Here is a 27,053-nt window from a genome sequence, read left to right as displayed (position 1 = left end):
CTGGTAAAGGATTAAATTATTTTTAACTAGAGCTATTTGCATAACATGAGCTCTGGAGAATCTATATATCTTCAGTTTATTATTGCCACGAATGGCAGGCCAAATTCCAGTATATGAATAAAATATCTTTCTCTTGACTAAACTTCCAGGGCGGCGGTGGCGTCGGCGTCGGCGGCAGTATGCGTGTGCCCAACTCCGAGTCGTGCGTGGAGGTGGGCGCGGGCGACCTCGAGGACGGCGCTAACGGGCTGCAAGTCCGGCGCGGCAGCGAACCCACCCTGCACCAGGACACCTTACCTCCACAACGAACGGTCAGTATGAATATTATGAATGTACAGTTAGCATCAAAAGTAGCGGATCAGACTACGCGTCAAAAGTATGTACCATTCTTTAATAACTTAACAGAAAGAGATATATATAGCTCTATATTTATGAAGAACAAATAGACTGTTATAGATACATTTGAACGCGAACTGTCGTGTAGAAATATTCCAGGGTGGCAGATACTTTTGGCGCCTTGTTTCGTTCACAAAAATATTCACCGAGATAAACCGAGCCTAATAGCAAGCCGTTGCCAGACTTCAGCCGTTGGCGTTGGCAGGCTCTATTTCCTCATAGTACTAACCGCGGGAGTGGAAAGAATGAGTGGTGACTGCGAATAGATACCTAAACCAGTTAGACGGACAATCTGGTCAATATTGCAGGAAACGACCGGTTGTTGTGGAGATACTTGGGGAAATATACCTAGACTTCCTCTTTACACTGACTTTTTATAACATTAAAAGGTAACAATATTTCATTTCCAGGCCACAGAGCAGACGAAACGCTGGTCAGCAGCGGTAGTCTGCCGGGACGACAACAGAACAACACAGAAAGTGCATCCTTTGCCGGATGGTCGACCACCAGACCCTGACAGACTCAATCCCGGAAACTTCCAGCGACAAACCAATAGGCTCTCCATGCAGTTCTCCGGACCTGGGTAAGTGTGTTTTTGTGTTTTGTGCCGTATGAAACTTTTTACAGAAGTGGACATTTATTTATTTATTTTTATTCATTACATTACACAGCATAACAGTGATCCAAAGCACTGTGAAACCAATAGACATTTCATACACATAGTACACAAATCAAAATTAACATAAGTTCCAATTTATGAAACATTTACAAAGACTGCAAAGGCACCAGACATAGGTGCGATACATTTTGTAAAATACTACATCGCGACTATCGCGAGCCTACTATTATCTGTTCGACGTCAGAGTAAACCAGAATAAATCCCATAAGGCCTAGTTTAGCCTTCAGGAAGTAGCGATTTATGCTAGATAATAAATTAAGTTAACAGAAATCACCAACCGTAAGTGTACCGGGTTAACCAAAATTGTACCTTTCGTTACAGGAGTGGAGTATGGCTAGACGCAGCCGACAGAGTGCAGAGCTACGGCAGCAAGAGCTTACCCCGCGACGCGAGAAGAGAACCCCTCGGCCAGGACACGTCGGGCGACACCCACCGAGTCGAAGACATGTTGCGGTGGGTGTCCGGAGTCAACAACGTCGCCAGCGTGCATCCGCAGGAGCGCCCACTTGATCTCTTACCTGAGGGTATGTTTCTGATTCATTTAGAAATGGTCTGGCTCCTTAGGTGCCTATTTTGTTTAACAAGTCTTCTAAATAGATCAAGGCATGTGATGATAACCCGTTGCGCAGAATACATTGGGCGGGAACTACCAGGTGGAATGTTGTTGTAGATAATTAATTAGTACAATGATTATTTAGGTTACTTTTATCAATGTCGTCATGAGTCATATTCAAGATCAGGCATCCACGTAGAACATTAATGTTAGGTATATTTCAAGTTTTAGTATTTATTTGTCTGTATTGTTATTTTATTTTATTTTTATTTATTTGGAGATCCAACAGCTGTGACATTAACATAAAAATTATAGTTGATACAGGAAGGAACAATTATAGGAACTCACAGGTACTGACATGATACAAACTAATAGGTACTATACTAAGGTTGCGCACTATCGCAGCCACATATGTGAACAGAGCGTATACAAATGATAACTAATAAGGGAGTAACTAAAATACAAATTAACTCAAAATGCAAATATTCAAAAAGTTAAACTAATATTTTATAGCTGTTGGACTTCCTTGTATAAATAAATAAATAAATTAAATATTAGGTTTCGCCTGAAAAATACTACTTGCTTAATGCACTTAAAGCCCTGTGAGGGCTTAGAATCTAAGATCGTATATTTAACCTACACGTTTCCTTCCAGTGGGCAGCACGGAGCGAGCGATATCCGGCCAAGAAGTCCCAGTGAGCCCGAGCAGCAAGCCTGCGACGGCGATGCAAAACGTATCCGTCACGCTTGTGAAAGGCGAGAAGGGATTAGGCTTCACCATCACCACCAGAGACAATCCTACGGGCGGACACTGTCCTATCTACATTAAGAATATTCTTCCTAAGGTTAGTTGAAAACTGTTTCTTTGCAATGGACATTATACTTAAGCCACAAAAATTCGCCGCTAAAAAGCCACTCCCATACAGTCGAAGTTATGTTCTCATTTGAAAACGACACGATTCTAGACTCGATTATATGACCGCGGCTAGTGTCAGTTCTTTAAAGCAGGTAGAACCTACTGGTCTTTTGTCGCTGGCATCGAAGATGTCGTATATGTCTACACATGCGAATGCGATAGACCACAGCATTGGGAGGTGGTGCAATGATTTAAATTAAATTGGTCCATAGAAAATAAAAAATCTATGTGCAGGGTATTTCGATCTGTGCCACTAACGTCAACTATTTGCGAATCGATCGCTAGGTTCTCTCGGGCATTTTGAGAAGAATGGGCGATGCACATGCAGGGGATGAACAGTTCGTTAGTGCTAGGGGCTTATGGGGTTATTCATAAACGCGTTACTGGCATGAATTAGCTATGCATCGTTCTTTATCTGTAATTTTGGGCTATCCCCAGGGCGCGGCGGTGACGGACGGGCGGCTGCGCGCCGGCGACCGCCTGGTGTGCGTCAACAACGCGGCGGTGGCGGGGCTGTCGCAGCAGCAGGTGGTGGCTCTGCTGCGCAACACGCCCACAGACTCCACCGTCGACATCGTGGTGCAGCGGCCCGTCAGCAGAACGCAGGTGAGAGGGATCTTACAACAGCGCGGCGGTGGCGGGGCTGTCCCAGCAGCAGGTGGTGGCTCTGCTGCGCAACACGCCCACAGACTCAACCGTCGACATCGTGGTGCAGCGGCCCGTCAGCAGAACGCAGGTGAGAGGGATCTTACAACAACGCGGCGGTGGCGGGGCTGTCGCAGCAGCAGGTGGTGGCTCTGCTGCGCAACACGCCCACAGACTCCACCGTCGACATCGTGGTGCAGCGGCCCGTCAGCAGAACGCAGGTGAGAGGGATCTTACAACAGCGCGGCGGTGGCGGGGCTGTCCCAGCAGCAGGTGGTGGCTCTGCTGCGCAACACGCCCACAGACTCCACCGTCGACATCGTGGTGCAGCGGCCCGTCAGCAGAACGCAGGTGAGAGGGATCTTACAACAGCGCGGCGGTGGCGGGGCTGTCCCAGCAGCAGGTGGTGGCTCTGCTGCGCAACACGCCCACAGACTCAACCGTCGACATCGTGGTGCAGCGGCCCGTCAGCAGAACGCAGGTGAGAGGGATCTTACAACAACGCGGCGGTGGCGGGGCTGTCGCAGCAGCAGGTGGTGGCTCTGCTGCGCAACACGCCCACAGACTCCACCGTCGACATCGTGGTGCAGCGGCCCGTCAGCAGAACGCAGGTGAGAGGGATCTTACAACAGCGCGGCGGTGGCGGGGCTGTCCCAGCAGCAGGTGGTGGCTCTGCTGCGCAACACGCCCACAGACTCCACCGTCGACATCGTGGTGCAGCGGCCCGTCAGCAGAACGCAGGTGAGAGGGATCTTACAACAACGCGGCGGTGGCGGGGCTGTCCCAGCAGCAGGTGGTGGCTCTGCTGCGCAACACGCCCACAGACTCAACCGTCGACATCGTGGTGCAGCGGCCCGTCAGCAGAACGCAGGTGAGAGGGATCTTACAACAACGCGGCGGTGGCGGGGCTGTCGCAGCAGCAGGTGGTGGCTCTGCTGCGCAACACGCCCACAGACTCCACCGTCGACATCGTGGTGCAGCGGCCCGTCAGCAGAACGCAGGTGAGAGGGATCTTACAACAGCGCGGCGGTGGCGGGGCTGTCCCAGCAGCAGGTGGTGGCTCTGCTGCGCAACACGCCCACAGACTCAACCGTCGACATCGTGGTGCAGCGGCCCGTCAGCAGAACGCAGGTGAGAGGGATCTTACAACAACGCGGCGGTGGCGGGGCTGTCGCAGCAGCAGGTGGTGGCTCTGCTGCGCAACACGCCCACAGACTCCACCGTCGACATCGTGGTGCAGCGGCCCGTCAGCAGAACGCAGGTGAGAGGGATCTTACAACAGCGCGGCGGTGGCGGGGCTGTCCCAGCAGCAGGTGGTGGCTCTGCTGCGCAACACGCCCACAGACTCAACCGTCGACATCGTGGTGCAGCGGCCCGTCAGCAGAACGCAGATGAGAGGGATCTTACAACAGCGCGGCGGTGGCGGGGCTGTCGCAGCAGCAGGTGGTGGCTCTGCTGCGCAACACGCCCACAGACTCCACCGTCGACATCGTGGTGCAGCGGCCCGTCAGCAGAACGCAGGTGAGAGGGATCTTACAACAACGCGGCTGTGGCGGGGCTGTCGCAGCAGCAGGTCGTGGCTCTGCTGCGCAACACGCCCACAGACTCCACCGTCGACATCGTGGTGCAGCGGCCCGTCAGCAGAACGCAGGTGAGAGGGATCTTACAACAACGCGGCGGTGGCGGGGCTGTCGCAGCAGCAGGTGGTGGCTCTGCTGCGCAACACGCCCACAGACTCCACCGTCGACATCGTGGTGCAGCGGCCCGTCAGCAGAACGCAGGTGAGAGGGATCTTACAACAACGCGGCGGTGGCGGGGCTGTCGCAGCAGCAGGTGGTGGCTCTGCTGCGCAACACGCCCACAGACTCCACCGTCGACATCGTGGTGCAGCGGCCCGTCAGCAGAACGCAGGTGAGAGGGATCTTACAACAACGCGGCGGTGGCGGGGCTGTCGCAGCAGCAGGTGGTGGCTCTGCTGCGCAACACGCCCACAGACTCCACCGTCGACATCGTGGTGCAGCGGCCCGTCAGCAGAACGCAGGTGAGAGGGATCTTACAACAACGCGGCGGTGGCGGGGCTGTCGCAGCAGCAGGTGGTGGCTCTGCTGCGCAACACGCCCACAGACTCCACCGTCGACATCGTGGTGCAGCGGCCCGTCAGCAGAACGCAGGTGAGAGGGATCTTACAACAACGCGGCGGTGGCGGGGCTGTCGCAGCAGCAGGTGGTGGCTCTGCTGCGCAACACGCCCACAGACTCCACCGTCGACATCGTGGTGCAGCGGCCCGTCAGCAGAACGCAGGTGAGAGGGATCTTACAACAACGCGGCGGTGGCGGGGCTGTCGCAGCAGCAGGTGGTGGCTCTGCTGCGCAACACGCCCACAGACTCCACCGTCGACATCGTTGTGCAGCGGCCCGTCAGCAGAACGCAGGTGAGAGGGATCTTACAACAACGCGGCGGTGGCGGGGCTGTCGCAGCAGCAGGTGGTGGCTCTGCTGCGCAACACGCCCACAGACTCCACCGTCGACATCGTTGTGCAGCGGCCCGTCAGCAGAACGCAGGTGAGAGGGATCTTACAACAACGCGGCGGTGGCGGGGCTGTCGCAGCAGCAGGTGGTGGCTCTGCTGCGCAACACGCCCACAGACTCCACCGTCGACATCGTGGTGCAGCGGCCCGTCAGCAGAACGCAGGTGAGAGGGATCTTACAACAGCGCGGCGGTGGCGGGGCTGTCGCAGCAGCAGGTGGTGGCTCTGCTGCGCAACACGCCCACAGACTCCACCGTCGACATCGTGGTGCAGCGGCCCGTCAGCAGAACGCAGGTGAGAGGGATCTTACAACAACGCGGCGGTGGCGGGGCTGTCGCAGCAGCAGGTGGTGGCTCTGCTGCGCAACACGCCCACAGACTCCACCGTCGACATCGTGGTGCAGCGGCCCGTCAGCAGAACGCAGGTGAGAGGGATCTTACAACAACGCGGCGGTGGCGGGGCTGTCGCAGCAGCAGGTGGTGGCTCTGCTGCGCAACACGCCCACAGACTCCACCGTCGACATCGTGGTGCAGCGGCCCGTCAGCAGAACGCAGGTGAGAGGGATCTTACAACAGCGCGGCGGTGGCGGGGCTGTCCCAGCAGCAGGTGGTGGCTCTGCTACGCAACACGCCCACAGACTCCACCGTCGACATCGTGGTGCAGCGGCCCGTCAGCAGAACGCAGGTGAGAGGGATCTTTCTTCAGTTACTTAGGTATCATGCCGGAATTCGATGCTCTATTAATATTGGTCGGAAGTCGGAACATCTTCTAAAGGAAACCGTTTGCCGCGAGGACATGTTCAGGATGATACGCTATCAGCACTATCTATATAGTCACTGAAAAAAACTTGCTTCTTCTTATCGTGTCGAAGTTCCTTGTTTCATAAACGAGATGACCAATGTGTAACAAATTAACAATATTGATAACCCTGGCCGTCTTGTTGTGCTACTTACTAGATTAACCTTAAATAAACTATATAATCTAGATATCATTATTGTTCACGACAACTTTTGAGTGGGTGTTTACCTTGGAGGTAGAATTTCACCTTGATTTGCAACTAACACTTAATTTAAATGATTTTGTTTACAGAGGGTTGAGCCCCAACAGAGTCCACAAAAATACTCAGAAAAGGCAATAGGCACGCCCAACGGCCATTCCAAACCGGTGGACGTCGGTGAGAACGGCCGAGTGTCCAGTATAGTGAACGCCATCAACCAGGGATCGGCGCGGGGCAGGATACCCAAGAGCTCCTCTAAAGACGACCTGATCAAAGACCAGGACAGTTCGCTGCAGGAAGCTTTGAATTCTAGCTCTAACTCTGTAAGTATCCCGAAGGCTAAAGATACTGGCTTTCCCAATAAACTCAGAAATGTACAACACTGCACAAGTGTGCATAATATTATTAATCTCAGCTTTTATACGTTGAGCACAGGCCTCTCATGCAAAAGCCCAAAGGTACAAAATTCCAAATCGAGTTGAGGGAAGCAAAAACCCAACACTTTCCGTTCGTTTTTAAGAAGGATAGTTAAGTTCGTTGCAATATCTTTTATGCAGTTTTCAGAAAACGCCATAGGTCACATATATTCGATTAAGATTCTCTTCTTATCTTTCTTTCTCTCACCTTAGCATTTATCGTTGACGCATACTTAGCTATTCCTTCGGAGCCTAGGGTTCGTTGTGATAAGTCTCTCTTTTTAGTTTAACCCAGTTATTTTGCACTTAACTAGTTCCATAAAGCGGCTGTATATTCCCAACGACATATTTCATGACAATTTTTATTCCTCCATTTTTAGATCCTTAGTTTAAGAAATCGTCTGATCCTTCGGCTAGACGTACCGGTGCACGACTCCGAGAAGGCCGGGCTGGGCATCAGCGTCAAAGGCAAGGTCACCGTGGGCACGGACCCTCAGGACCTCGGCATCTTCATCAAGTCAGTGCTGCATGGTGGCGCCGCTTCGCGAGATGGCAGGTCAGTGCAGATGCAGGTTTTAAAAGAAGGTTCTCTTACATCATTAAAACCCCTAAATAATTCTTTCTAAGATTTTAGGTAGGTATATATGAACGAAAATGTTCTATTATCTCTAACTAAAGTCTTATTTTTAATTTCTAGATGTATTGACACTTAAATCTGCATCATTAATAACAATACTCGCAATAAAATAAATAGTGATTTACGTTAATTTTCCGCGGAATCATCAACTGATACAGACACATAGCAGATATTCGGCACCATAAGCATCGTCACACTGCGAAGGAACGCGAGCTCAGTTCATTACTCAAGTGCAAACAAATCGAGAGCGTTCTGCATCGCGTACGCTCTCTGCTACTGCGGGGTGTATGTAGGAGATAGGGTTTGCACAACGGATCTGAAATGTATAGGAAGATCCGCGGATCCGGATAATTTCATACATTTCGGATCTGGATTGCAAACCCTAGAAGGAGAGCAGGAAACGTGACGAATTAAAGGCATGTATACAAAAACAACATAACTACACTAGACATGAATTTACAGGAAACGAAAAAAACTAAATGTCTTCTTATATATTAGTTATTGTACATAAACATTGTATAGGTGATTTTAGTAAGTGGCCAATAGTTCGGAAATATAGGATTACACGTTTCAAAGACCAGTATTTTTGGAAAAAAATTGAAAAATAAGTTCGTCACTTATGCTGTTTTTGAAAAGTTTTGTTGTTTTGTTCTTTTTGTAAGAAAATAAAACAAGTTTCTATAGAAATTATGTTTTGTATTCTATCAGAGAGGTACAGATTTAACTTAGTTAACTAGTGGATTTACTGATTTTGGACAATTGTGGTCATATTTGGACACTATCTTTTGCTCTACGTGTAGATCCTGCTTAGACGAATGCTATGATACCAAAAACTCAAATCCGCAAATTTTTTTAGTTATGTTGTTTTTGTAAACATGCCTTCAATTTAAGGTGCTCGAAGTTTTTCTTTAAATGGTACAATTGTAATGTTTCAGATTACACACGAACGACCAGCTGCTGAGCGTGAACGGCGTGTCCCTGGTGGGGCAGTCCAACGCCGAGGCCATGGAGACGCTCCGGCGAGCCCTGCTGCACGCGAGGCCCAGCGTTCGCGGCAGCATCTCGCTCACCATCGCCAGGCGAACGGGTAATCTTACTATTTGGTGCCGTGACCACGATATATGGTCTACTTTTTTCACGATTTATATTTGTTGACAACCTTCTGCTTATAAAAGATATTATTGTGTGTGAATGTGATTGAAGTATAATTGTGACTTATTCTGCTCTACTTCTGTAAAAAGGTTTATATACGGTTTATATTCTTAGCGTGACCATTACATTAATCTTATTAATTTCGTTGCATTGCGGAAGGCAACTGTGAAAATGACGGGAAATTTATTTTTGCAAAAATCACTCAATGTTTTGTCCTGAATAGGTCCGTAACTCCGTAATAGAAATACAAATGTCGGGAGGTTTTTTGCCTAATATCAGCTCATCCAGAAAATTTCTGTTGCAGACAGTATGGACAGCCTCGCTCGATGGAAAGACGACACGCCGCCCAACGGCAACGAGTCCGGCAACACCACCAACAGCGTCGACAACAACAACAGCTCCCAAAACTTCAACACCGTCATATACAACACCGACAAAGATAACAAACCCACCGACTACAACCAAAATAAATTCGACAACCACAAAGAGAGAAGCATAGACAACGAACACAGAGGCAGCAAGAAACACGCGTCAATAATCACAATAAATAATAACACGAGCTGGGTCTCCAATCAATCTGACGATAGCAAAGGGTATTTGGAAAGAGAGAAAGATACGGTTCCTCACGATCCTAAAAGAGATAGCTTCGAGTGGAGTCGCCTGGACGGTTGGAATCCTGTCATAGATAGACTGACCGGGTTAAGGAACGAGAGTTATTATATGGCGACGCAATTGGACGCGCCGGCGACGAACGGCCATTTTAAGCCTAATGTGGGACATGTGCATATGTCACGGTCGCCGCCCGCGCACCATAATGTTATTATTGAAGAAGACTATGGAACCACGACGAGGTACTTACATTCTTTTTATACACTAGCGACCAAAAACCAAAAAAATCCAGTCCTTTTCTGAAACTAAATATTAAATCAATCGAAAGTCTCGCCTCGTCATGTTCAGAAAGTTGTGAATGTGATCAATACGTTTCCTGTTACATAAGCTGTGCACTATTTCGTAAAGTTTCAGTTTATAAATTTTCGCTGTCCCCATTTATTACGCCACACTTGGTACTGCAATAAGTGTTGTGGCCGGGTGCCATAATCGGGGTAAAGTAAATGCTCGGATGTGAAGTTATTGTCCATTATTTGGGAAATATTCATTGATGAGCTACATTTTTTGTATTGTACTAATCAATATTTATTTTTAACATTTATATAGGGTGCTTGCTTATTTAAACACGCTAATGGAAGTACGATGAATGAATTACTGGAGCCAGGGCTCGTTTTACTACAGTAGTATTTGCCTTAATTACAGCAGTTAAATTCCATATTTAAATGGCAGAGCCAATGGTCGCAAGCAATCGCGGGCGTGCGATACGGCGCTGCTACCAGCCGGGTTAGCACATGATTTACGCGACAGTATCTTGCGGCGAGATTGCCTACCCGTCCCTCTTTAATTAATATAGTTACGGGTAGTCCAACTCGCCGCGAGATACCGTAGCGCCAATCATGTTAGCTCTACAGCTCTAGTATAAGATGCACCTCTCATCCGTTTGAGGTGAAGCGGTTTAGAGGGGCGGGGAGCGTCAAGGTGCTATTTGTAGCGTACAATCAGAACACTTGCATTGGTTTAACATTAAGGCTACGCGCGCACTGCGGATTTCTGCCGTGCGTTTTTTTTCCCGCAAAATCTGTGAAGTATGCAACCTCCTTGAAGTGCGCGCATTGCGGAAAATAATCTGTATGCGGATTAAAATCTGTGGTTTGCTGCAGATTGGTTGCGGTGCGGCGCCGCACGAATTTTCTGCATCCTATGGACTATTGAATAAATCCGCGCACTGCGGAATAAAATCCCTGCGGACACCGGCCAGTGACCGGCCGGAAGCCATCCAGTGACGCAGTTGTTCTCGCGACACGGTGCTGCGCGGTCATGTCGTAGCCTAGCGTAGTAGTCCATTTTCCACGTCCGTTCTTAACTTGAGTTCGGACTAGAATGGCAAAACGTGCGGATATGTCACCGCTGTGCGCGTACTGCACACACACGGTTTTTTTTCCTTTGCGTTTTTAAAAACGCACCGCAACGCAGTGCGCGCGTAGCCTAACGCCGCGCGCCCATCTGTGTGGGTGTTTTCTCACGGCGTACTAGGACTGAAGTGGAGTCATGAATCGCGATGAACGTAATAATAATTGTTATAGAGGGAGCACTAGTGGCCCCGGCGAGTCGGGCAGCGAGAGCGGCCTGGGCTTCAGCCGCGACGCGGTGGGGCGCCGCTCCATGTCGGAGAAGCGCCACGCCGCCATGGACGCCAAGACCACCGGCACCTACAAGAAGATCAAGGAGATCAAGGCCATGCACTGTGAGCACATCTACACACCCTACATATTTTATATTCTGGTAAACCCACTTTGTCAGTAAAAATTCAAATTTTCTATTTGAGGACAATACAATACCCTTCTCGCTTACATTTTTTTAATTTGCCGCTATTTTCTACTGACTGAAATGGGTTGCCATTCAAACTGAAACGGGACTTAATCGCGTGCACATATTTTTATTTATTGTTTGGCCTGATGTTCCCGACGTGACCATTAGGTTCTAGATCGCAGGTGAGGAATTGTATTAACAACTTTTAGCTGTGCGGGCTTTGCGAATTATCCGCACTCGGTCTTGATACTCTTGATTGTTAACTTTTCGCTAGGATCCCCTGTCCCTTTTAGGTTTTGGGAATTCAGAAAATGTTTTACGCAGTTTTATCAAATTTTACGAAATAGTTTCCTGACGGTTCACCGTTTTATCTATCGATAACTATCGCGGTAACCGAAGACAATATTATCGATAACTATTTCAAAATAATGAAACTGTTGTCAAATGTCCTCCATTATTAACTTACGTATTTATGCATATATATACCATTTTATTTCCAGCATTACAAGTGGGACCGTCACTGGGAATGCGGAAGTCGTCAAGTTTAGAATCCCTACAAACAGCGATACAGGAAAATCAAAGGAATCCTCGTAACGAGCCGATATATGCGCGTGCGCATCCACGTAAGTATTAATTTTTACGAATTTGTGAACTTTTGGGGGACTTCCTTAACCATTGGCATGGGTCAAATAATTAACTGCGTGGACTATGATATACAAAATCTGAAATAGGTGTCAAAACATGAATAATGATCAAAATTCGTAAAGTTTACAAACTAGTGCTTTACAACAGTTTGTGACCTGCATAAGTCAAGAATCTGGATATTCGAACAATAAGTTTAAGTAGATATTCGATATTCTCGCCTGTTTAAGTAACCCCCTTTCGACCTAAAACCGAGTCTAACGCGGCACGTTATAAATAATCTCTCTTTCTTATCTCTATGTGAGTAATGAAACATTAAGATGTCATGTAGTGCTCGTCGCCGCGCGTACTGGAGACGTAGAGACGCGGCTTACCTATTGTTTCTGTCCGTTTGTACAGTAAGTGCCCCATAATTTAAGTACCCACATTGCACTGCTATAGCTGCATCGAAAGGTGGATAGTTAGCCGCTATGCGGGGTGGGTTGGGTATATATTAGAAGAGTTAGGTAGTAGCGGGTCGTATAATGATATATATGATGTGTGTGTGCGCAGCGCTGAAGCACTGGCTGACGGACGGCGGGCGCGGGCCGGACGGCATGGTGCGCGGGTCGCCGCACCACGCCTCGCTCTCGCACAAGAAGCCCTCGCTGCTTAAATCACTCTCCAACATGTTGCGGTCAGTTGCTTTTGGAACATTCAATGTTATAACTAAAACCATAGAGTAACTTATACTAGAGCGGTACTGTCATAGTAAATTTTGTAACCCCAGTAAATTCACTGCCATCTGTCGACACACTTTAAAACTAAAAATGAAGATTTATAAAAATATGATCGAATGTATTTAAATATAGATAAATGATTTTTTTTATTTGCATTAATTATTTTTATGATTTTGACCCATGTTCTTTCACTGATATGCGTTAGAATTGTTAAATAACAAACGAAACCGTCAACGCCATCTATACGACTGTAGGCCAAAACTAGTAGCGCCCTCTGAACGAGAATCAAATTTTCTTGATTTTCGAGGTACGTTTTTTCCTTAGACTGTATCTATCTATTACGGAGTTATATCTATCTTTGCTAAAACGCATTCAATGTTGTCGTCGTCGTCGATAGACGTGCTAAAAAAAGTGAACAAGCCCTTCAGTGTCCGAGACCGAATTCGTCCGACGTTTTTAGCTTTCGCGGCTGGCGCCATATCGTCTCGGCCACCCGGTCGTGACGGCACTCGCCCTCGTCCCGATTTCCCCGAGTATCTCGAGTATGCGATGTTAATTCGTGTAATTTTAAGTTATTCCTGCTTAGAATCATTCGACACTAATAAAATAAGTGTGTGTTATTTTTTCTTCTCCTTTACTATTTTTCATTTGAACAGAGTGCATGGGTTAAAAAAGACAAAAGCATGGGTTGAATACAGCAATTGAAGTGGCCTCGGTTGTACACTTTTTGTTATTTAATACTTTAGCTACCCACACAATAGTGAGCCTGGCAAAGAGAATCTCAGTTTTGTTTCTCTGAATATTTACAGTTCGTAATATTAGACTTGTAGCACCCCTTCCCTAGCCATCCATAAACCATATATGAATTATAATTTTTCTTACACCAATAGCTCCTTATTCTAAAAAAAGGACATTATAAGATCATTCATAATTTGAACAGAATCGGCAAACCCCACAAAAAACCGGAAACGGAAATATACGGGAGATCTCAGCCAGGCCGAGCTTCGGAAAAGTCGCTGTCGAGAGAAGCGCTAGAGCGGCACAACCGGGATGAGAGACTAGAGGAGAACACGCACAACAAGTAAGCAAATTAACAATTAAAGCATCCTCGTAATCCTATTCTTTGAATATGTAACTAATGTATAACTACTTTATCTTCTTTTTTTCCTTTTTTTCCCATTAATTAGGTTGGCTGGGTGCTTTGGGATGGAACGGATTGAACATGTTATTCATATTACTTAGTCGTATTTTTTTACATTTTAAAAATTACCAATACTTAAATACTTAGCATAGACTAATGTATTCCTTTATTTATTTTTATATTGTAAAATATCTATAACGTCCAGTTTTTACACAATAATTCGCCGCATTTGCACAATTGAAGTTAGCCTATTTAAAATATAAACCTCCTCGTGCAGGCCCGAGGTCCAGGTCCAGCACTCGCGGCAGAGCAGCGGCGAGCGCTCCGAGCGCGCGCCGCCCTACCGCGCGCCGCCCGCGCGGACAGCGCCCGCGCACCAAGTGAGTAAACCTCCTCGTGCAGGCCCGAGGTCCAGGTCCAGCACTCGCGGCAGAGCAGCGGCGAGCGCTCCGAGCGCGCGCCGCCCTACCGCGCGCCGCCCGCGCGGACAGCGCCCGCGCACCAAGTGAGTAAACCTCCTCGTGCAGGCCCGAGGTCCAGGTCCAGCACTCGCGGCAGAGCAGCGGCGAGCGCTCCGAGCGCGCGCCGCCCTACCGCGCGCCGCCCGCGCGGACAGCGCCCGCGCACCAAGTGAGTAAACCTCCTCGTGCAGGCCCGAGGTCCAGGTCCAGCACTCGCGGCAGAGCAGCGGCGAGCGCTCCGAGCGCGCGCCGCCCTACCGCGCGCCGCCCGCGCGGACAGCGCCCGCGCACCAAGTGAGTAAACCTCCTCGTGCAGGCCCGAGGTCCAGGTCCAGCACTCGCGGCAGAGCAGCGGCGAGCGCTCCGAGCGCGCGCCGCCCTACCGCGCGCCGCCCGCGCGGACAGCGCCCGCGCACCAAGTGAGTAAACCTCCTCGTGCAGGCCCGAGGTCCAGGTCCAGCACTCGCGGCAGAGCAGCGGCGAGCGCTCCGAGCGCGCGCCGCCCTACCGCGCGCCGCCCGCGCGGACAGCGCCCGCGCACCAAGTGAGTAAACCTCCTCGTGCAGGCCCGAGGTCCAGGTCCAGCACTCGCGGCAGAGCAGCGGCGAGCGCTCCGAGCGCGCGCCGCCCTACCGCGCGCCGCCCGCGCGGACAGCGCCCGCGCACCAAGTGAGTAAACCTCCTCGTGCAGGCCCGAGGTCCAGGTCCAGCACTCGCGGCAGAGCAGCGGCGAGCGCTCCGAGCGCGCGCCGCCCTACCGCGCGCCGCCCGCGCGGACAGCGCCCGCGCACCAAGTGAGTAAACCTCCTCGTGCAGGCCCGAGGTCCAGGTCCAGCACTCGCGGCAGAGCAGCGGCGAGCGCTCCGAGCGCGCGCCGCCCTACCGCGCGCCGCCCGCGCGGACAGCGCCCGCGCACCAAGTGAGTAAACCTCCTCGTGCAGGCCCGAGGTCCAGGTCCAGCACTCGCGGCAGAGCAGCGGCGAGCGCTCCGAGCGCGCGCCGCCCTACCGCGCGCCGCCCGCGCGGACAGCGCCCGCGCACCAAGTGAGTAAACCTCCTCGTGCAGGCCCGAGGTCCAGGTCCAGCACTCGCGGCAGAGCAGCGGCGAGCGCTCCGAGCGCGCGCCGCCCTACCGCGCGCCGCCCGCGCGGACAGCGCCCGCGCACCAAGTGAGTAAACCTCCTCGTGCAGGCCCGAGGTCCAGGTCCAGCACTCGCGGCAGAGCAGCGGCGAGCGCTCCGAGCGCGCGCCGCCCTACCGCGCGCCGCCCGCGCGGACAGCGCCCGCGCACCAAGTGAGTAAACCTCCTCGTGCAGGCCCGAGGTCCAGGTCCAGCACTCGCGGCAGAGCAGCGGCGAGCGCTCCGAGCGCGCGCCGCCCTACCGCGCGCCGCCCGCGCGGACAGCGCCCGCGCACCAAGTGAGTTCACCGCACAAACACACGCATGCGCGCACGCTGCGTACTACGTAGGCGAACAACAACACGCGAACGCGAAGCGAAGCGATCCGGCGCGGGATGAATCAATCCTTTGATACCTATAGAAGTGTCCTACGTGGCCGATCTCGTTAAGAACGCGAACGCCGTGGGCCCGCCGCGCCGCGCCTCTTCCCGTTCGCGAGTTGTTCGCTTACGTAAGACGCTGCGTAAGCTCAATCACAACTTTTCTTTCTTTCTTTCAGTCTTTCTTTCCATTATTGAGTAAGATTCTTAAGAAATGTTCAGTTTTCGAGCAAAGGGTGACTGATTTTCTGTTTTACTGCATTAAACGTACAATTATAAAATATCCCTTATCGACAACCTATAATGTTACCTCTTTAGCCTGTAAACGTCACGAGAAGGTAGTTGTATCCAGATTATATGCGTCAGTTCCTAAGTACCGACTCCTCACGCTTGTAGATTGAGAAATATAACCGTAGTTGTATGTTTTGTAGAAATATTGAATTGTGTTGACGATGATTATGTTTTTTTAAAGACCCAAAATATGCACAATATCCACAAATTAGGCATCTGTCCGTCCGCCACCGAGATAGACTATAAACGATTATGTAAATATATAGACGAATTTCCCGTGTAAAACAGTGACAGCACAGTGAACCTTCCTACCTATATTAATCGTTAATCGTTAACTGTTCACATTTGCAGTCAGTGTCCTTTCTAAAAAAAAACCGGACAAGTGCGAGTCGGACCCGCCTATCGAGGGTTCCGTACTTTTTATTAGTATTCGTTGTTATATATACAACATAAATACATCATCTGTAAAAATTTCAACTGTTTAGCTATCACGGTTCATGAGATACATCCTGGTGACACACAGACAGACGGACAGAGGAGTTTTAGTAATAGGGTCCCGTTTTTACCCTTTGGGTACGTAACCCTAATTATCAACTTGTATTAGGTATACACGTATTGTCGACGGTGGACAGCTGCCTAAAGGAAAACACAACTTTAATATTTGTACTTGTTTTACAATAGACATCAACTTAATTTAGGCACTTTAAATACTATAAAATAAATGATAACCGTCGTAAATCAATCACTGGATGATCGTTATTTAATATTAGAATAGTAAAGATTCAAACATCTTTATTGCCATTATATATTACATGGATTTATTGAATTATACGAAGATTGGTTGAAAATTTAATTATATCCATGATAACTTTTCCGTCGATTGTTATTTGTATTTTTGTTTGTATACATTAAATACTATTCGTGTGGTAATGGGATGGTTTTATTATGGAATGAAAAAAATCCTTTTTTTTAAAAGACCAATGGAATGAAATGGATTTTTTTTAATTTATAGTATCGCATGCAGACATATCTGTTTAGTAAAAATAGTTTTATTTAGGGTATTGTACTATGATTTAAATAACTATAAAATAGATAATATATAATTATTTAAAACGAATTTTGTATTCGTTAACGACTCATGTTTCTCCTTTAATGAGCGAATGTGTTTGTTTTAAATTCATATATAATACATAAATATATTACTTAAGTTAAATACCTGTTTGAACTGGTGGAATGAATAACGTAACGTAGGTAGTGTGTTGTCATAATTAAAGTGTAAATTTTGTACAGTTTACATACAAATCAGAGGCATGTATGAATATATTATACATACATAATTATGTTAAAAACATAATATGTTTTTGACAGCGTCATCTGTGGATGCGGGTTTTTAACTACTCAAGTTTAAGAGCGTTTATAGAACTTATTTAATATTGCTTTTGTAGCTTAATTGCATTGTTCAGAGTTACATAACATTAATATATTTTATTGTTTTTTGTATAATTCTAAAATTTACTGACGGGTGCGAATCAAACATTTCCAAAGATCAATGATGCAAAACTATTTTACTTAAAAGTTATTATTTGTTTTTGTGGAACTGTCTTACGTGTATTTTTTTTTACTGTATATTTATCTATACAGCTACAGTAGCTACATCCTTTGTAACGTTTAATTCGTTCCTAATTATTTGTAACAAAAAACAACGCTGAAAACACCACACATTGAATAGGAACTTAACATACCAATGTAATTTAACTAACTTGCTGCTAACGAACCTAGCGAACCTTAACTAAATATGGTAACTAAAACTGCTTACGTATACGAATACACATGGCTCCCTATATTTCTTACTTTTAACTCTATTAATGTAGTTACCAACATTATTGTCTAAGTAACAATACATGTGTCATATTAAATTTTACGTTTAATGCAAACAATGCTTTTATGTGTTTTAAGAGCGAATTGTTTGAAACAAACTACATCAAAATCTACTACACCCATAGTTTATTGTTACAAGTACCCTTACCACGAGTCACTGACAGTGTTAACGTTAACGTCTACGTAATTTACTTTCTATGCATCTCGCTCGAACTGACATATTAGTGCGAGCGAGATGTATAGAAAGTAAATTACGTAGCGATAGATCCCCAATGTCAAAAATGTATTTAGATGGTTATACTGAACAAGGTTTCCGATGTGAAAATCGTGAAAAAAATTTGCTTCCGGGCCCATACGTTTTGACTACTTCTTCGGACCCTCAAGGGTGTACATTAGATTTATTTTCAAGATTTTGTGGTTAGTCCCGTGGGGAAATTTGTTTATTATGACCATCTTAACACATTTTTGACATTCAGGATCACGACCCCAACAACACCCAGTATGCCAGTGTTGACAGTGTCAACTTGACACTGTCAGTGACTCGTGGGACCTACGGGTAAAGTACTAAATAACACAAGGTAAAATTACCTACTTGCAAACCGCGATTTTTCGCTCCGGGGTAAATACGTTTTTCTGAAGTGTAGTTCCAAACAATTGGCTCTGTTAATAATTAATCATCATATTCATTCTGAACTCGTTTTCGCAGGGAATGGAAAGTGCCTGGGGACCAACGGGCCACTATGTCAACTACGACGAAATCCAACAAAACCTTAAGTAAGTAACCGTAATTATAATAAGGCTGTGTATATTTAAATAGCCACGTACAATTTTTATTTATTTTTGGTTGTGTTCTACTTTGTTTCTTTTTTTTTTTTCAAAATAAAAGGTCTGATAAATATATTTGATTTCAATCAATTTTTTTATCGTAGTCTTAGCGTAGTTTTGAACTACAGAACAGATATCCGCTAGTGAGTGTGAGGTTTAAACTAAACCCTTTTTCAGTTCATTTGGCTAAAACGATGTTTCGTATACCAATCAATAAATTACCCGAAAAAAGTTAGGAAAATTAACGATAACAAAATTTATTTACGTACTAAAATGTGTATAAGTTTTATTGACAAATCCGAACCCAAAATCAGGCGATACATTACCTAAACAAACCCCATCGGTCCACTAAAAGGTACAAATATTGGAAACATTTTTTCCCCATGGTCTTTATTTACTCTTTCGGAGTAAACAAGTCGAAAGAACGCCCTAAAAGCGAAAGTTACAGACATCGCTTAGTATGTTTTTCTTGTGACGTTATAAGTAAATATTGACTGATGCTTTTGCAGCGCGCGGCGTGAAAAGTTGAGCGAAGTGCAAATAGGGCAGATGAGGCGGCAGGTTCACGCGCAGAGGGCCAAAGTCGAGGAGGAGAGGTAAATATACACTTTTACCTATACCTTTTGAGATTATAGGTTCATAGGCACTGAAGACAGGTGTTTCCTGCTTCCTGCTGAACTGTGTCAAAATTATACTGATTAATATTTAATTGGAACAAACATTAATTGTACCTAAATACGAGTACGGGACCAAAATTTGAAAAACTCGAAATCTGTCTCGAATTTCATACTTAATAACAAGCAAGTCATAAAAAATATTTATCGTAAAAAACAAATTCCTACCTCTTTACGACTACCAAGGCTATTTAAGTTAGTATGCAAACCTGTGGTAATGGCAACCAAAATATCTGGGGGGGCAAATCGCAGTAAAAAGAATCTCTCAGCTTTTTTTTCGTGAATTAGACAGGATTTCACAGGATACCTCTATTTACATGAATAGACAATATAATTTTGAATCTCAATCGGAATTGAAAACCTTAAATTTACTAATAGTAAGAGGTTAAAGTTTATAAATAATGCTGTTAAGTATCGTGGTGATCGGTGTGTTATACCGCAGGTTTCTTTTTTGCTGAATGGAGGAACCTGCCTAATAGGTACTTATACAGAATCTACAATAAAAAATGTGAGAAAGAATAACATAAAACAACTAGACAGATAATACAACTTGTTCATAACCATAACATCATTATTATATTATACACCGACGGGAACCCTAACAGAAATACGACACTAAAAATAGATTTCACTTTGCTCTAAATAAATTTCCTCCATCCAGGCTTACAGGCATGGAACAATTATCGCCGTAGGTGCTACTTTCTTATCCTCGTATTGTATATAAATCTTTTATTCAAATATGAACCCTAAAATGTTTCCGAGAAGATTGCTTTTGTAATGTTGTATCAAAAGAAAAACAAAGGCGGTGAGGTAAATTCACACATACACCCACGTGCAATTAAGCTTCCTCTCGACCGTTTCTATTAAGTTGTAACGAGACAAAGGCATTGTTAGTGTTATTACTTTAGCTTACTCGTGTAAACCTGGTGTGACTGGAGCACTTTTCTATGGCTCCATGTGGTTTCTCAGGCACGTGAATGTTTTTAAAGTACAGGTAAAGAGATTGTCGGTGACACGGGGTTGTACGCCTAATGGCAAGACCATGGTGACTCGATTCCATATCATTATGTTCCATCATTGTATATACCCATGTTCTACAGACAATAAACGAATTATGAATTATTATTAATCATACTTAGATAAAAATAAGTGTCAGTAGAGATGCTAGATTCTTTTACGTGGATGGTTCGACACATTTCACATTCGGTACCTATGTATTGGTGTGAAGGAAAGTGTGTATACCTCGTTTTTTTAACATTAGAAAAATGGTAAACAATCATGACGTGCCTTTGATTGAAAAACCTTTAAAAAAATAGTAACTGACTTATGTAACCTGTAATATTCTTATGGGATATTAGCAGGAATATATATATATATATATATATTTTTTCCCCATATATATATATATATATATATAGACGAATAGCATTCAGGACAATATCTATTCATTGATTGACATATCATCTTTGAATAGACGTAGTAGTTCTGCGGCCGGAGGTCGCATACACTACAAAACAAAAACAAAAAAATTAACATATATGGTACTGTACCTACTTATTATTATACAACCTAACCTATGTACTTAATATCTCTATTTACGTTTACGTAATAATTGACAACGCGCTTGTTATTAGTGCTGTGTAATTATTAAGTAATAACGCCTTTTCTCAGTATGTGCAATTACGTTAGATTACAATCGGATTCGGTAACTCCCTACGGTATCTATTTTATCTAGAAATCCTTACGGACTCATTATAAAACCAGTATCTCGTACTAGAATTAGACCAAGCTAAGTTGGCAGCGATTTTACTGTGCAAGTGTTATTTTAAACGTCAAACTTCTATGAAATTATGACGTTTAAATAACACTTGCACAGTCTATCAAAATCGTTGCCAACTTAGCTTGGTCTAACTCTAACAGGATATTATAGTATAGATACTACTTAAAGCAGGACGAATACTTATGTACGTAGCTACGAATAATTTACATTAATGTTAATGAAATGAAACGAATGGATAAATTAGTAAGGTATACGTTTTTTCTATCTATATACCTATATTATTAATGATTTGCTAATGACATCATAGAATTAATATTGTTTCTTTTCCTGCTTCCTATCGACATCGTTGACATTGGTAAGATGCCTTTGCTTTGCTTGTCAGCTTGTCACACACATTTTTGTTGAATCATTAAAAATTGTCAGCATTTAAAATATTGTGTTAATGTTCATTCTTAACGCTAAGTAAAAACGTTTTGATTAAAAATATTTTCACTGCCCAGAATTACATTTCCCACACATTTCCCATGACCAAAAACACAGTAGCGGCTAAAAATCTATCATACAGCTATTATTTGCAGGCATTCACTAGAAAATTCATGAAATTAGACTATATGTATATATATCATGTAAGTATATCAACCATAAAATACACGATCAAATAATTTGCGATAGTCAACCATTTTTTTAAATATACCTACTGATATTTGTTGACCATCATGGGGTTTTATACTTATAAAACCATTAAGCACTTATAAAGGTGATCGCAACGCTACTTAGCGTTGCGATCTGCTTAACCACACGCCGTCCGCGGCGAGCGACGTCTAGCCTCCCGCGGCTGACGACGACGCCCGAATACTATTTACGTGGCCTGGCTCACCCTCACCCGCCACACGCGACGGCCACTTGTGACGGACCAAGCTCAACCGCCGCGGACGGCGACCGACGTTCAATCATAACATTATTGTGTTCACCCAACGCGGCCTCTTTTGTAAATAACTAATAGATGAGATTACTAAAGAAAAACTGAACTAATATTTTTCTTATGGTACGTCGTGGAAAATAGAGTGTTTGGCGGGTGGACCAATCAGATCAAGAGCCTACCGCGAAAACCGAAGTTTCGTTATCTTTTTTGGATATAAGAGCGATAGAGGCAAATGAACGAACGATCGAACGAGTGGTTCATGGTAAGCCCTCAAACACTCGCGGCGGACAGTGCTTCAATCACTCGTCGTGAGTGTCGTGACGTCATGGCATGCTGTCTGTCGCAGGTGGCGTTTTAAGACGACCGTAGCCTAAGAGGATCTATTAAAGAATCAAGTCCTCCTATCCTATTAAACTTGAGCAGAAATAGTCGCTTCGGGCGCTTTGTTCATGAGAAGGATTTTGCAGGTTCATTACGTAACTTAAATTACTATGTTATAAGTTCGTTAACTAACGATATCGCTTTGCTATTAAAATGTAAAGTATCGCTAAAGTCCGTCGGCATGTCATGGAAGTTATTAAAGCCAGACATACCAGGACGTGGGGTCCCATCGTATGATGACAGCTTTATTATACCTATGTAATTGTAAATTACCAAGCTAATATACCTAATCGTAATGCAAGCCTGCTACATTCACAAAGTGGATTAAAAACGGTAAATGCTATATTTGGAGTAACGACCTTAAACGAGGCTAAAATACATAGCAAATTATATAACACATCTTACGATTTTTTTAAAACGTAGGCCATTGCACTTTGTTGTCAAATCAAATAAATTGCCAAACTTGCATCGTATTTACATAATTAAAAAAAATATTAGTTTTCGAGGTAAACTAGATCCAAGAGATGAGAAGTAAATAAGTACCTATCACATCAGACCATTATGACGTTCATACCACTATGATGCACATCTTAGACTAATATATGATACGATACACCTTTAATTTAAAATGATTTGTTAATTATAGGTATTTGTGCAGTTAATATCCTTGTCTCATAAATGTTTGTTGTCCGCAGTCGTCGGGTAGGCGCTACCGCCGGCTACCACTCGCAGCGCTCCTGTAGAGACAGAGCCCCGCCCGGCGCGCGGCCGCAGTCCAACTACTACGAGTACGAGAGCGCGCCGCCCAAGCGGCCCGGCAAGCTCTCCCATTACCACTGAAAATCTGGGTAGTTTTTAGGCAAAAAGAAACCACTTCGTCGGTCGATAACGCCCAAAGATCCAGTTACAAATCGTCCAATTATTGACAATCGACAAAGTGGTACCGTCGGGCGCCACTCTCAGAGTACCGTAGTCCAAGTAGGTACTTGCGCCTATTCAAAACGATCCGGTAATCTCCGTATTGTGCAGTCAGACAAGGTACCACATTGTCGGTTGTGAAGATGTCATTGATAGAAAAAGAGGGCTGCAATCAGTCGTATTCCAAGGGAAGGGTGGCCCGAGCTAAGCTTGCAGAAACGCGGTCTCCACTGCGTAGGTTAAGAAAGCAACAGTTGTATTGCTCTTGCAAATCGAGCAATACAGATGGAGACATCCCTTCAATGTAGAACGCACATTTAGCACCTGTTATACCATGCGGCTTATTAAAAATGTGTCCCTATTATCAACCAACAAAATGGAGGGTTGACAATTGTTTTAACAACCTTTTATACCAGAAAACAAAATATACATGACCATGTTAATTAATTGTTAAGATTTGAACACAGTATGCTGTATTAAAACATCATTATGTTGTATTTTTTGCCATCTCATTGGTCTAGAACCTAAGCAATAGCAATTGCAAAGTTGGCAATTATTTGCCAACTTTTGTTATTCTATAGGTAACTATATTTTTAAATGTTACACATTTAGATAATCATTGTTTTTCATATGTTGTAGTTTGCTTGGAAAAAATAGGTAAGATTCAAAGGCTCAAATGGCAATAATATAAAAAGATCCCTTAAAAGGGATATATTTGTGTTGATGTTATTATGAATTATGAATCTAAACAATAGTGTTCACATAGGTACATAAATACTTAGTGTTGATTCCAAGCAACGGGTACTTTCGGCTAGAAGCTCCTGCTACATTTACAAGAATTGACGATAAAAAAGAAGGTATCATTAATCAATGGACAATTGACTAAAAGACTACCACATTGTCATTACGAGTAGCTAAGGAATATTACAGGTAGTAGGTATTTAGTAATCTCGTTTCCGTTCTACATTTGCTACTTTTCAAAATGGCCACAAATACCGATACCAGATCTCCTTGAACGCTCACGTGATCTCGTGATTCTCACACGAGCAACAATCCTTTGGGTTTTTCTGCCCGTTGTCTATTATTAAAATGTTAATTGTCACCGTTTATTGGTTCAGTGGTCTGCAAACCTGACTTTGAATAAGTAGTCACATAATGATTACCTATAGGGCGAGATTGACCTGTTACCTCGTGACTAGGTACCTCTATTATAATTAAACAGTCATCGTAATAATTATGTTTTTTTATTCGATTGTTTCAAGGAAGTATTATAGGTTTTTATAATAAGGACATGGAATTGTATAAACAGGAAAGGGCAAGTCTTATTGTTTTTTAACTTGAAAAATACGATAGTCTACTTAATATCCTGAATTCGTCATATGATCATGTCGGGGCGAACATGACCAGTAGGCCTAGCACAGGAGCGGCGCGACATTACATAATCTCGCCCGCGAGATATACTATACTACCCGCCCCTCTCTAATTAATACAGTTAGAATATAACTATTCTTAGAAAATCTTTTCTTGGTGAGTGCGGTATGCGAAATGCATACCATAGACTTCGGTATGCAGAATGCATTCTGACATGCATATATGCATATCTATGCCTGAATGCATTTTTAACCGTTGAGCACCAACGGCTGGCATAAAAATAATGTCGCATCTATAATGAATATAATGATCTTCATAAATTTTATTCTGTTAAATATTTATGCGTGGAATACAACAACATTATTTTGGAATTATTGAATTCCATGCATTCAATAATTCAAAGATGGTAGGATTATTTTTATGAAAACAACGTGTAACTACTAAACTGCCTAGGCATTAAAAAATATTAAAAAATATTTTGCGTTAAAAATGTAGAGTAAGGCGGTTATCACACAAACTATTTTCGGATGCAGTTAACCGTCTTAATTCGTAAAGAGTTGGAACTTTCAGGTTTTCACTCAATGTCAATTGAGACTTTAAAACGAAATGTTGCTGTACCTATAGTTGTCGTTCGCCTTTATTAAAAAAATATTACCACGTCGAACGAAACGACCTCATAAAGTTTGTTACATAAAAGTAATTTAGTATTATCTCCTTATGACCGCAATAACGACATCGCGTGAGCGCTTCCGGTTAGACCCGTAGCGGACGTTGTGTCACGTCACTGTGATCTTTTATATTTTATTTTTCTGAAAACGATATGTTCGGCTATGTCCCCATGTAGACACGTAGGTACTCGAAATGCTGTCTCCGTGGACTAAACGTGCTCGAATCGAGCAATAATCTCAAGCAAGTTTGTCCGGGGAGACGGTCTTTTAATAGACATCCTCAATGTTATGGTCGGTTTTAGTCCTCACGAAGCTCGGTCCTGTCGTTTCGTCCTAGCAAAGATAGATATAACTCCGTAATAGATTTTTCATTTTTTTTAGGCACGTTTTTTCCTTAGACTGTATCCTAAGGAAAAAAAGTGCCTCGAAAATCAAGAAAATTTGATTCTCGTTCAGAGGGCGCTACTAGCTTTGGCTTACTGTCGTATAGATGGCGTTGACGGTTTCGTTTGTTATTTAACAATTTTAACGCATATCAGTGAAAGAACATGGGTTTAAAATCATAAAAATAATTAATGCAAATAAAGAAATCATTTATCCATATTTAAATACATTTTATCGTATTTTTATAAATATTTATTTTTAGTTTTAAAGTGTGTCGACAGATGGCAGTGAATTTACTGGGGTTACAAAATTTACTATGACAGTACCGCTCTAGTATAAGTTACTCTATGGTCCTAGGAAGCTGCTATACTCGTACCTATAGAATAGAAACTATATGCGCGTTTAGCAAAGCACTGACCGCGTCTACGTACTACCAACCACAGGCCTGATCGTCAGGAGAATATTAAAACCGGCCATATGCTTACTTATCTTACTTGGGGCCAATTTGACTCAAGAATCAGAATGACAGCTGTGGAGGACTTACCACGTGTTTATATTTCTTATAAATGGACACTAAAGTGGACATCTGGGATGTCATGAGTCATAGTTTATTCTGACGAGTTAAATAGCTCCCCTTGTCTCTACGTGGGGACGTAGCACTTATTGCAATATAATAGTGACAGTGGTTTTATGCCGACGTAAAGATAATCTACTGAGCTTAAGTAACGTTTAAAAGGATTGTGTTATTCTATTGCTAACATTCCTAATTAAATTGAAAAGTTGTATATTGGTATTTTCTTATCAGTGAGTGAAACATATATTTTTGAAATGGTTCATATAAAAAACGTTGTGCAAATTCATCAAGGTTTTGCATAATACTCGCTGGTAAGAAATTCATAATAATATTGTCACATACCTTAGTTTATATACTTAGGTTTTTTATGAAGAAGCTTTAAATTCACGATTAGTCTCCAAACAAGTTTAGAGACGAAATCTGAAGCTAAATAGATACATAGAATTTGTATGACTGAATAATTTATTTATTTAACTCATATTTTCCATTGATGTATTAGAATGATGGTGCGATTGCTTGTACTTACTACATTCATCGAGTCGACTTGCGTCAAATGACGCTCTTATGTTTAGTACATGGCCTGATTTC

General features: G+C 44.3%; 1 protein-coding gene across 1 annotated transcript in view; it reads left to right on the top strand.

The window, feature by feature from the left end:
- Positions 1-25,866, top strand: part of LOC134742329 (uncharacterized) — a 67,701-nt gene extending 41,835 nt beyond the window's left edge. The window contains exons 3-25 of the mRNA XM_063675378.1: positions 150-311; positions 807-979; positions 1,397-1,599; positions 2,283-2,473; positions 2,983-3,150; positions 6,806-7,036; positions 7,510-7,685; positions 8,702-8,853; positions 9,223-9,769; positions 11,111-11,271; positions 11,837-11,959; positions 12,531-12,654; positions 13,638-13,778; positions 14,116-14,218; positions 14,260-14,468; positions 14,616-14,718; positions 14,760-14,968; positions 15,116-15,218; positions 15,260-15,468; positions 15,616-15,718; positions 18,675-18,742; positions 19,303-19,389; positions 23,246-25,866. Coding sequence (XP_063531448.1) covers positions 150-311; positions 807-979; positions 1,397-1,599; positions 2,283-2,473; positions 2,983-3,150; positions 6,806-7,036; positions 7,510-7,685; positions 8,702-8,853; positions 9,223-9,769; positions 11,111-11,271; positions 11,837-11,959; positions 12,531-12,654; positions 13,638-13,778; positions 14,116-14,218; positions 14,260-14,468; positions 14,616-14,718; positions 14,760-14,968; positions 15,116-15,218; positions 15,260-15,468; positions 15,616-15,718; positions 18,675-18,742; positions 19,303-19,389; positions 23,246-23,390 — 3,891 coding nt within the window. The 3' untranslated portion in view covers positions 23,391-25,866. The remainder of the gene's footprint in view (positions 1-149; positions 312-806; positions 980-1,396; positions 1,600-2,282; positions 2,474-2,982; positions 3,151-6,805; positions 7,037-7,509; positions 7,686-8,701; positions 8,854-9,222; positions 9,770-11,110; positions 11,272-11,836; positions 11,960-12,530; positions 12,655-13,637; positions 13,779-14,115; positions 14,219-14,259; positions 14,469-14,615; positions 14,719-14,759; positions 14,969-15,115; positions 15,219-15,259; positions 15,469-15,615; positions 15,719-18,674; positions 18,743-19,302; positions 19,390-23,245) is intronic.
- The last annotated feature ends 1,187 nt before the right edge of the window (positions 25,867-27,053 follow it).

The sequence above is a fragment of the Cydia strobilella genome, chromosome 6, assembly GCF_947568885.1.
Source record: "Cydia strobilella chromosome 6, ilCydStro3.1, whole genome shotgun sequence".
NCBI classification, from domain to species: domain Eukaryota; kingdom Metazoa; phylum Arthropoda; class Insecta; order Lepidoptera; family Tortricidae; genus Cydia; species Cydia strobilella.
This window is presented reverse-complemented; position numbering and strand designations above follow the sequence as displayed.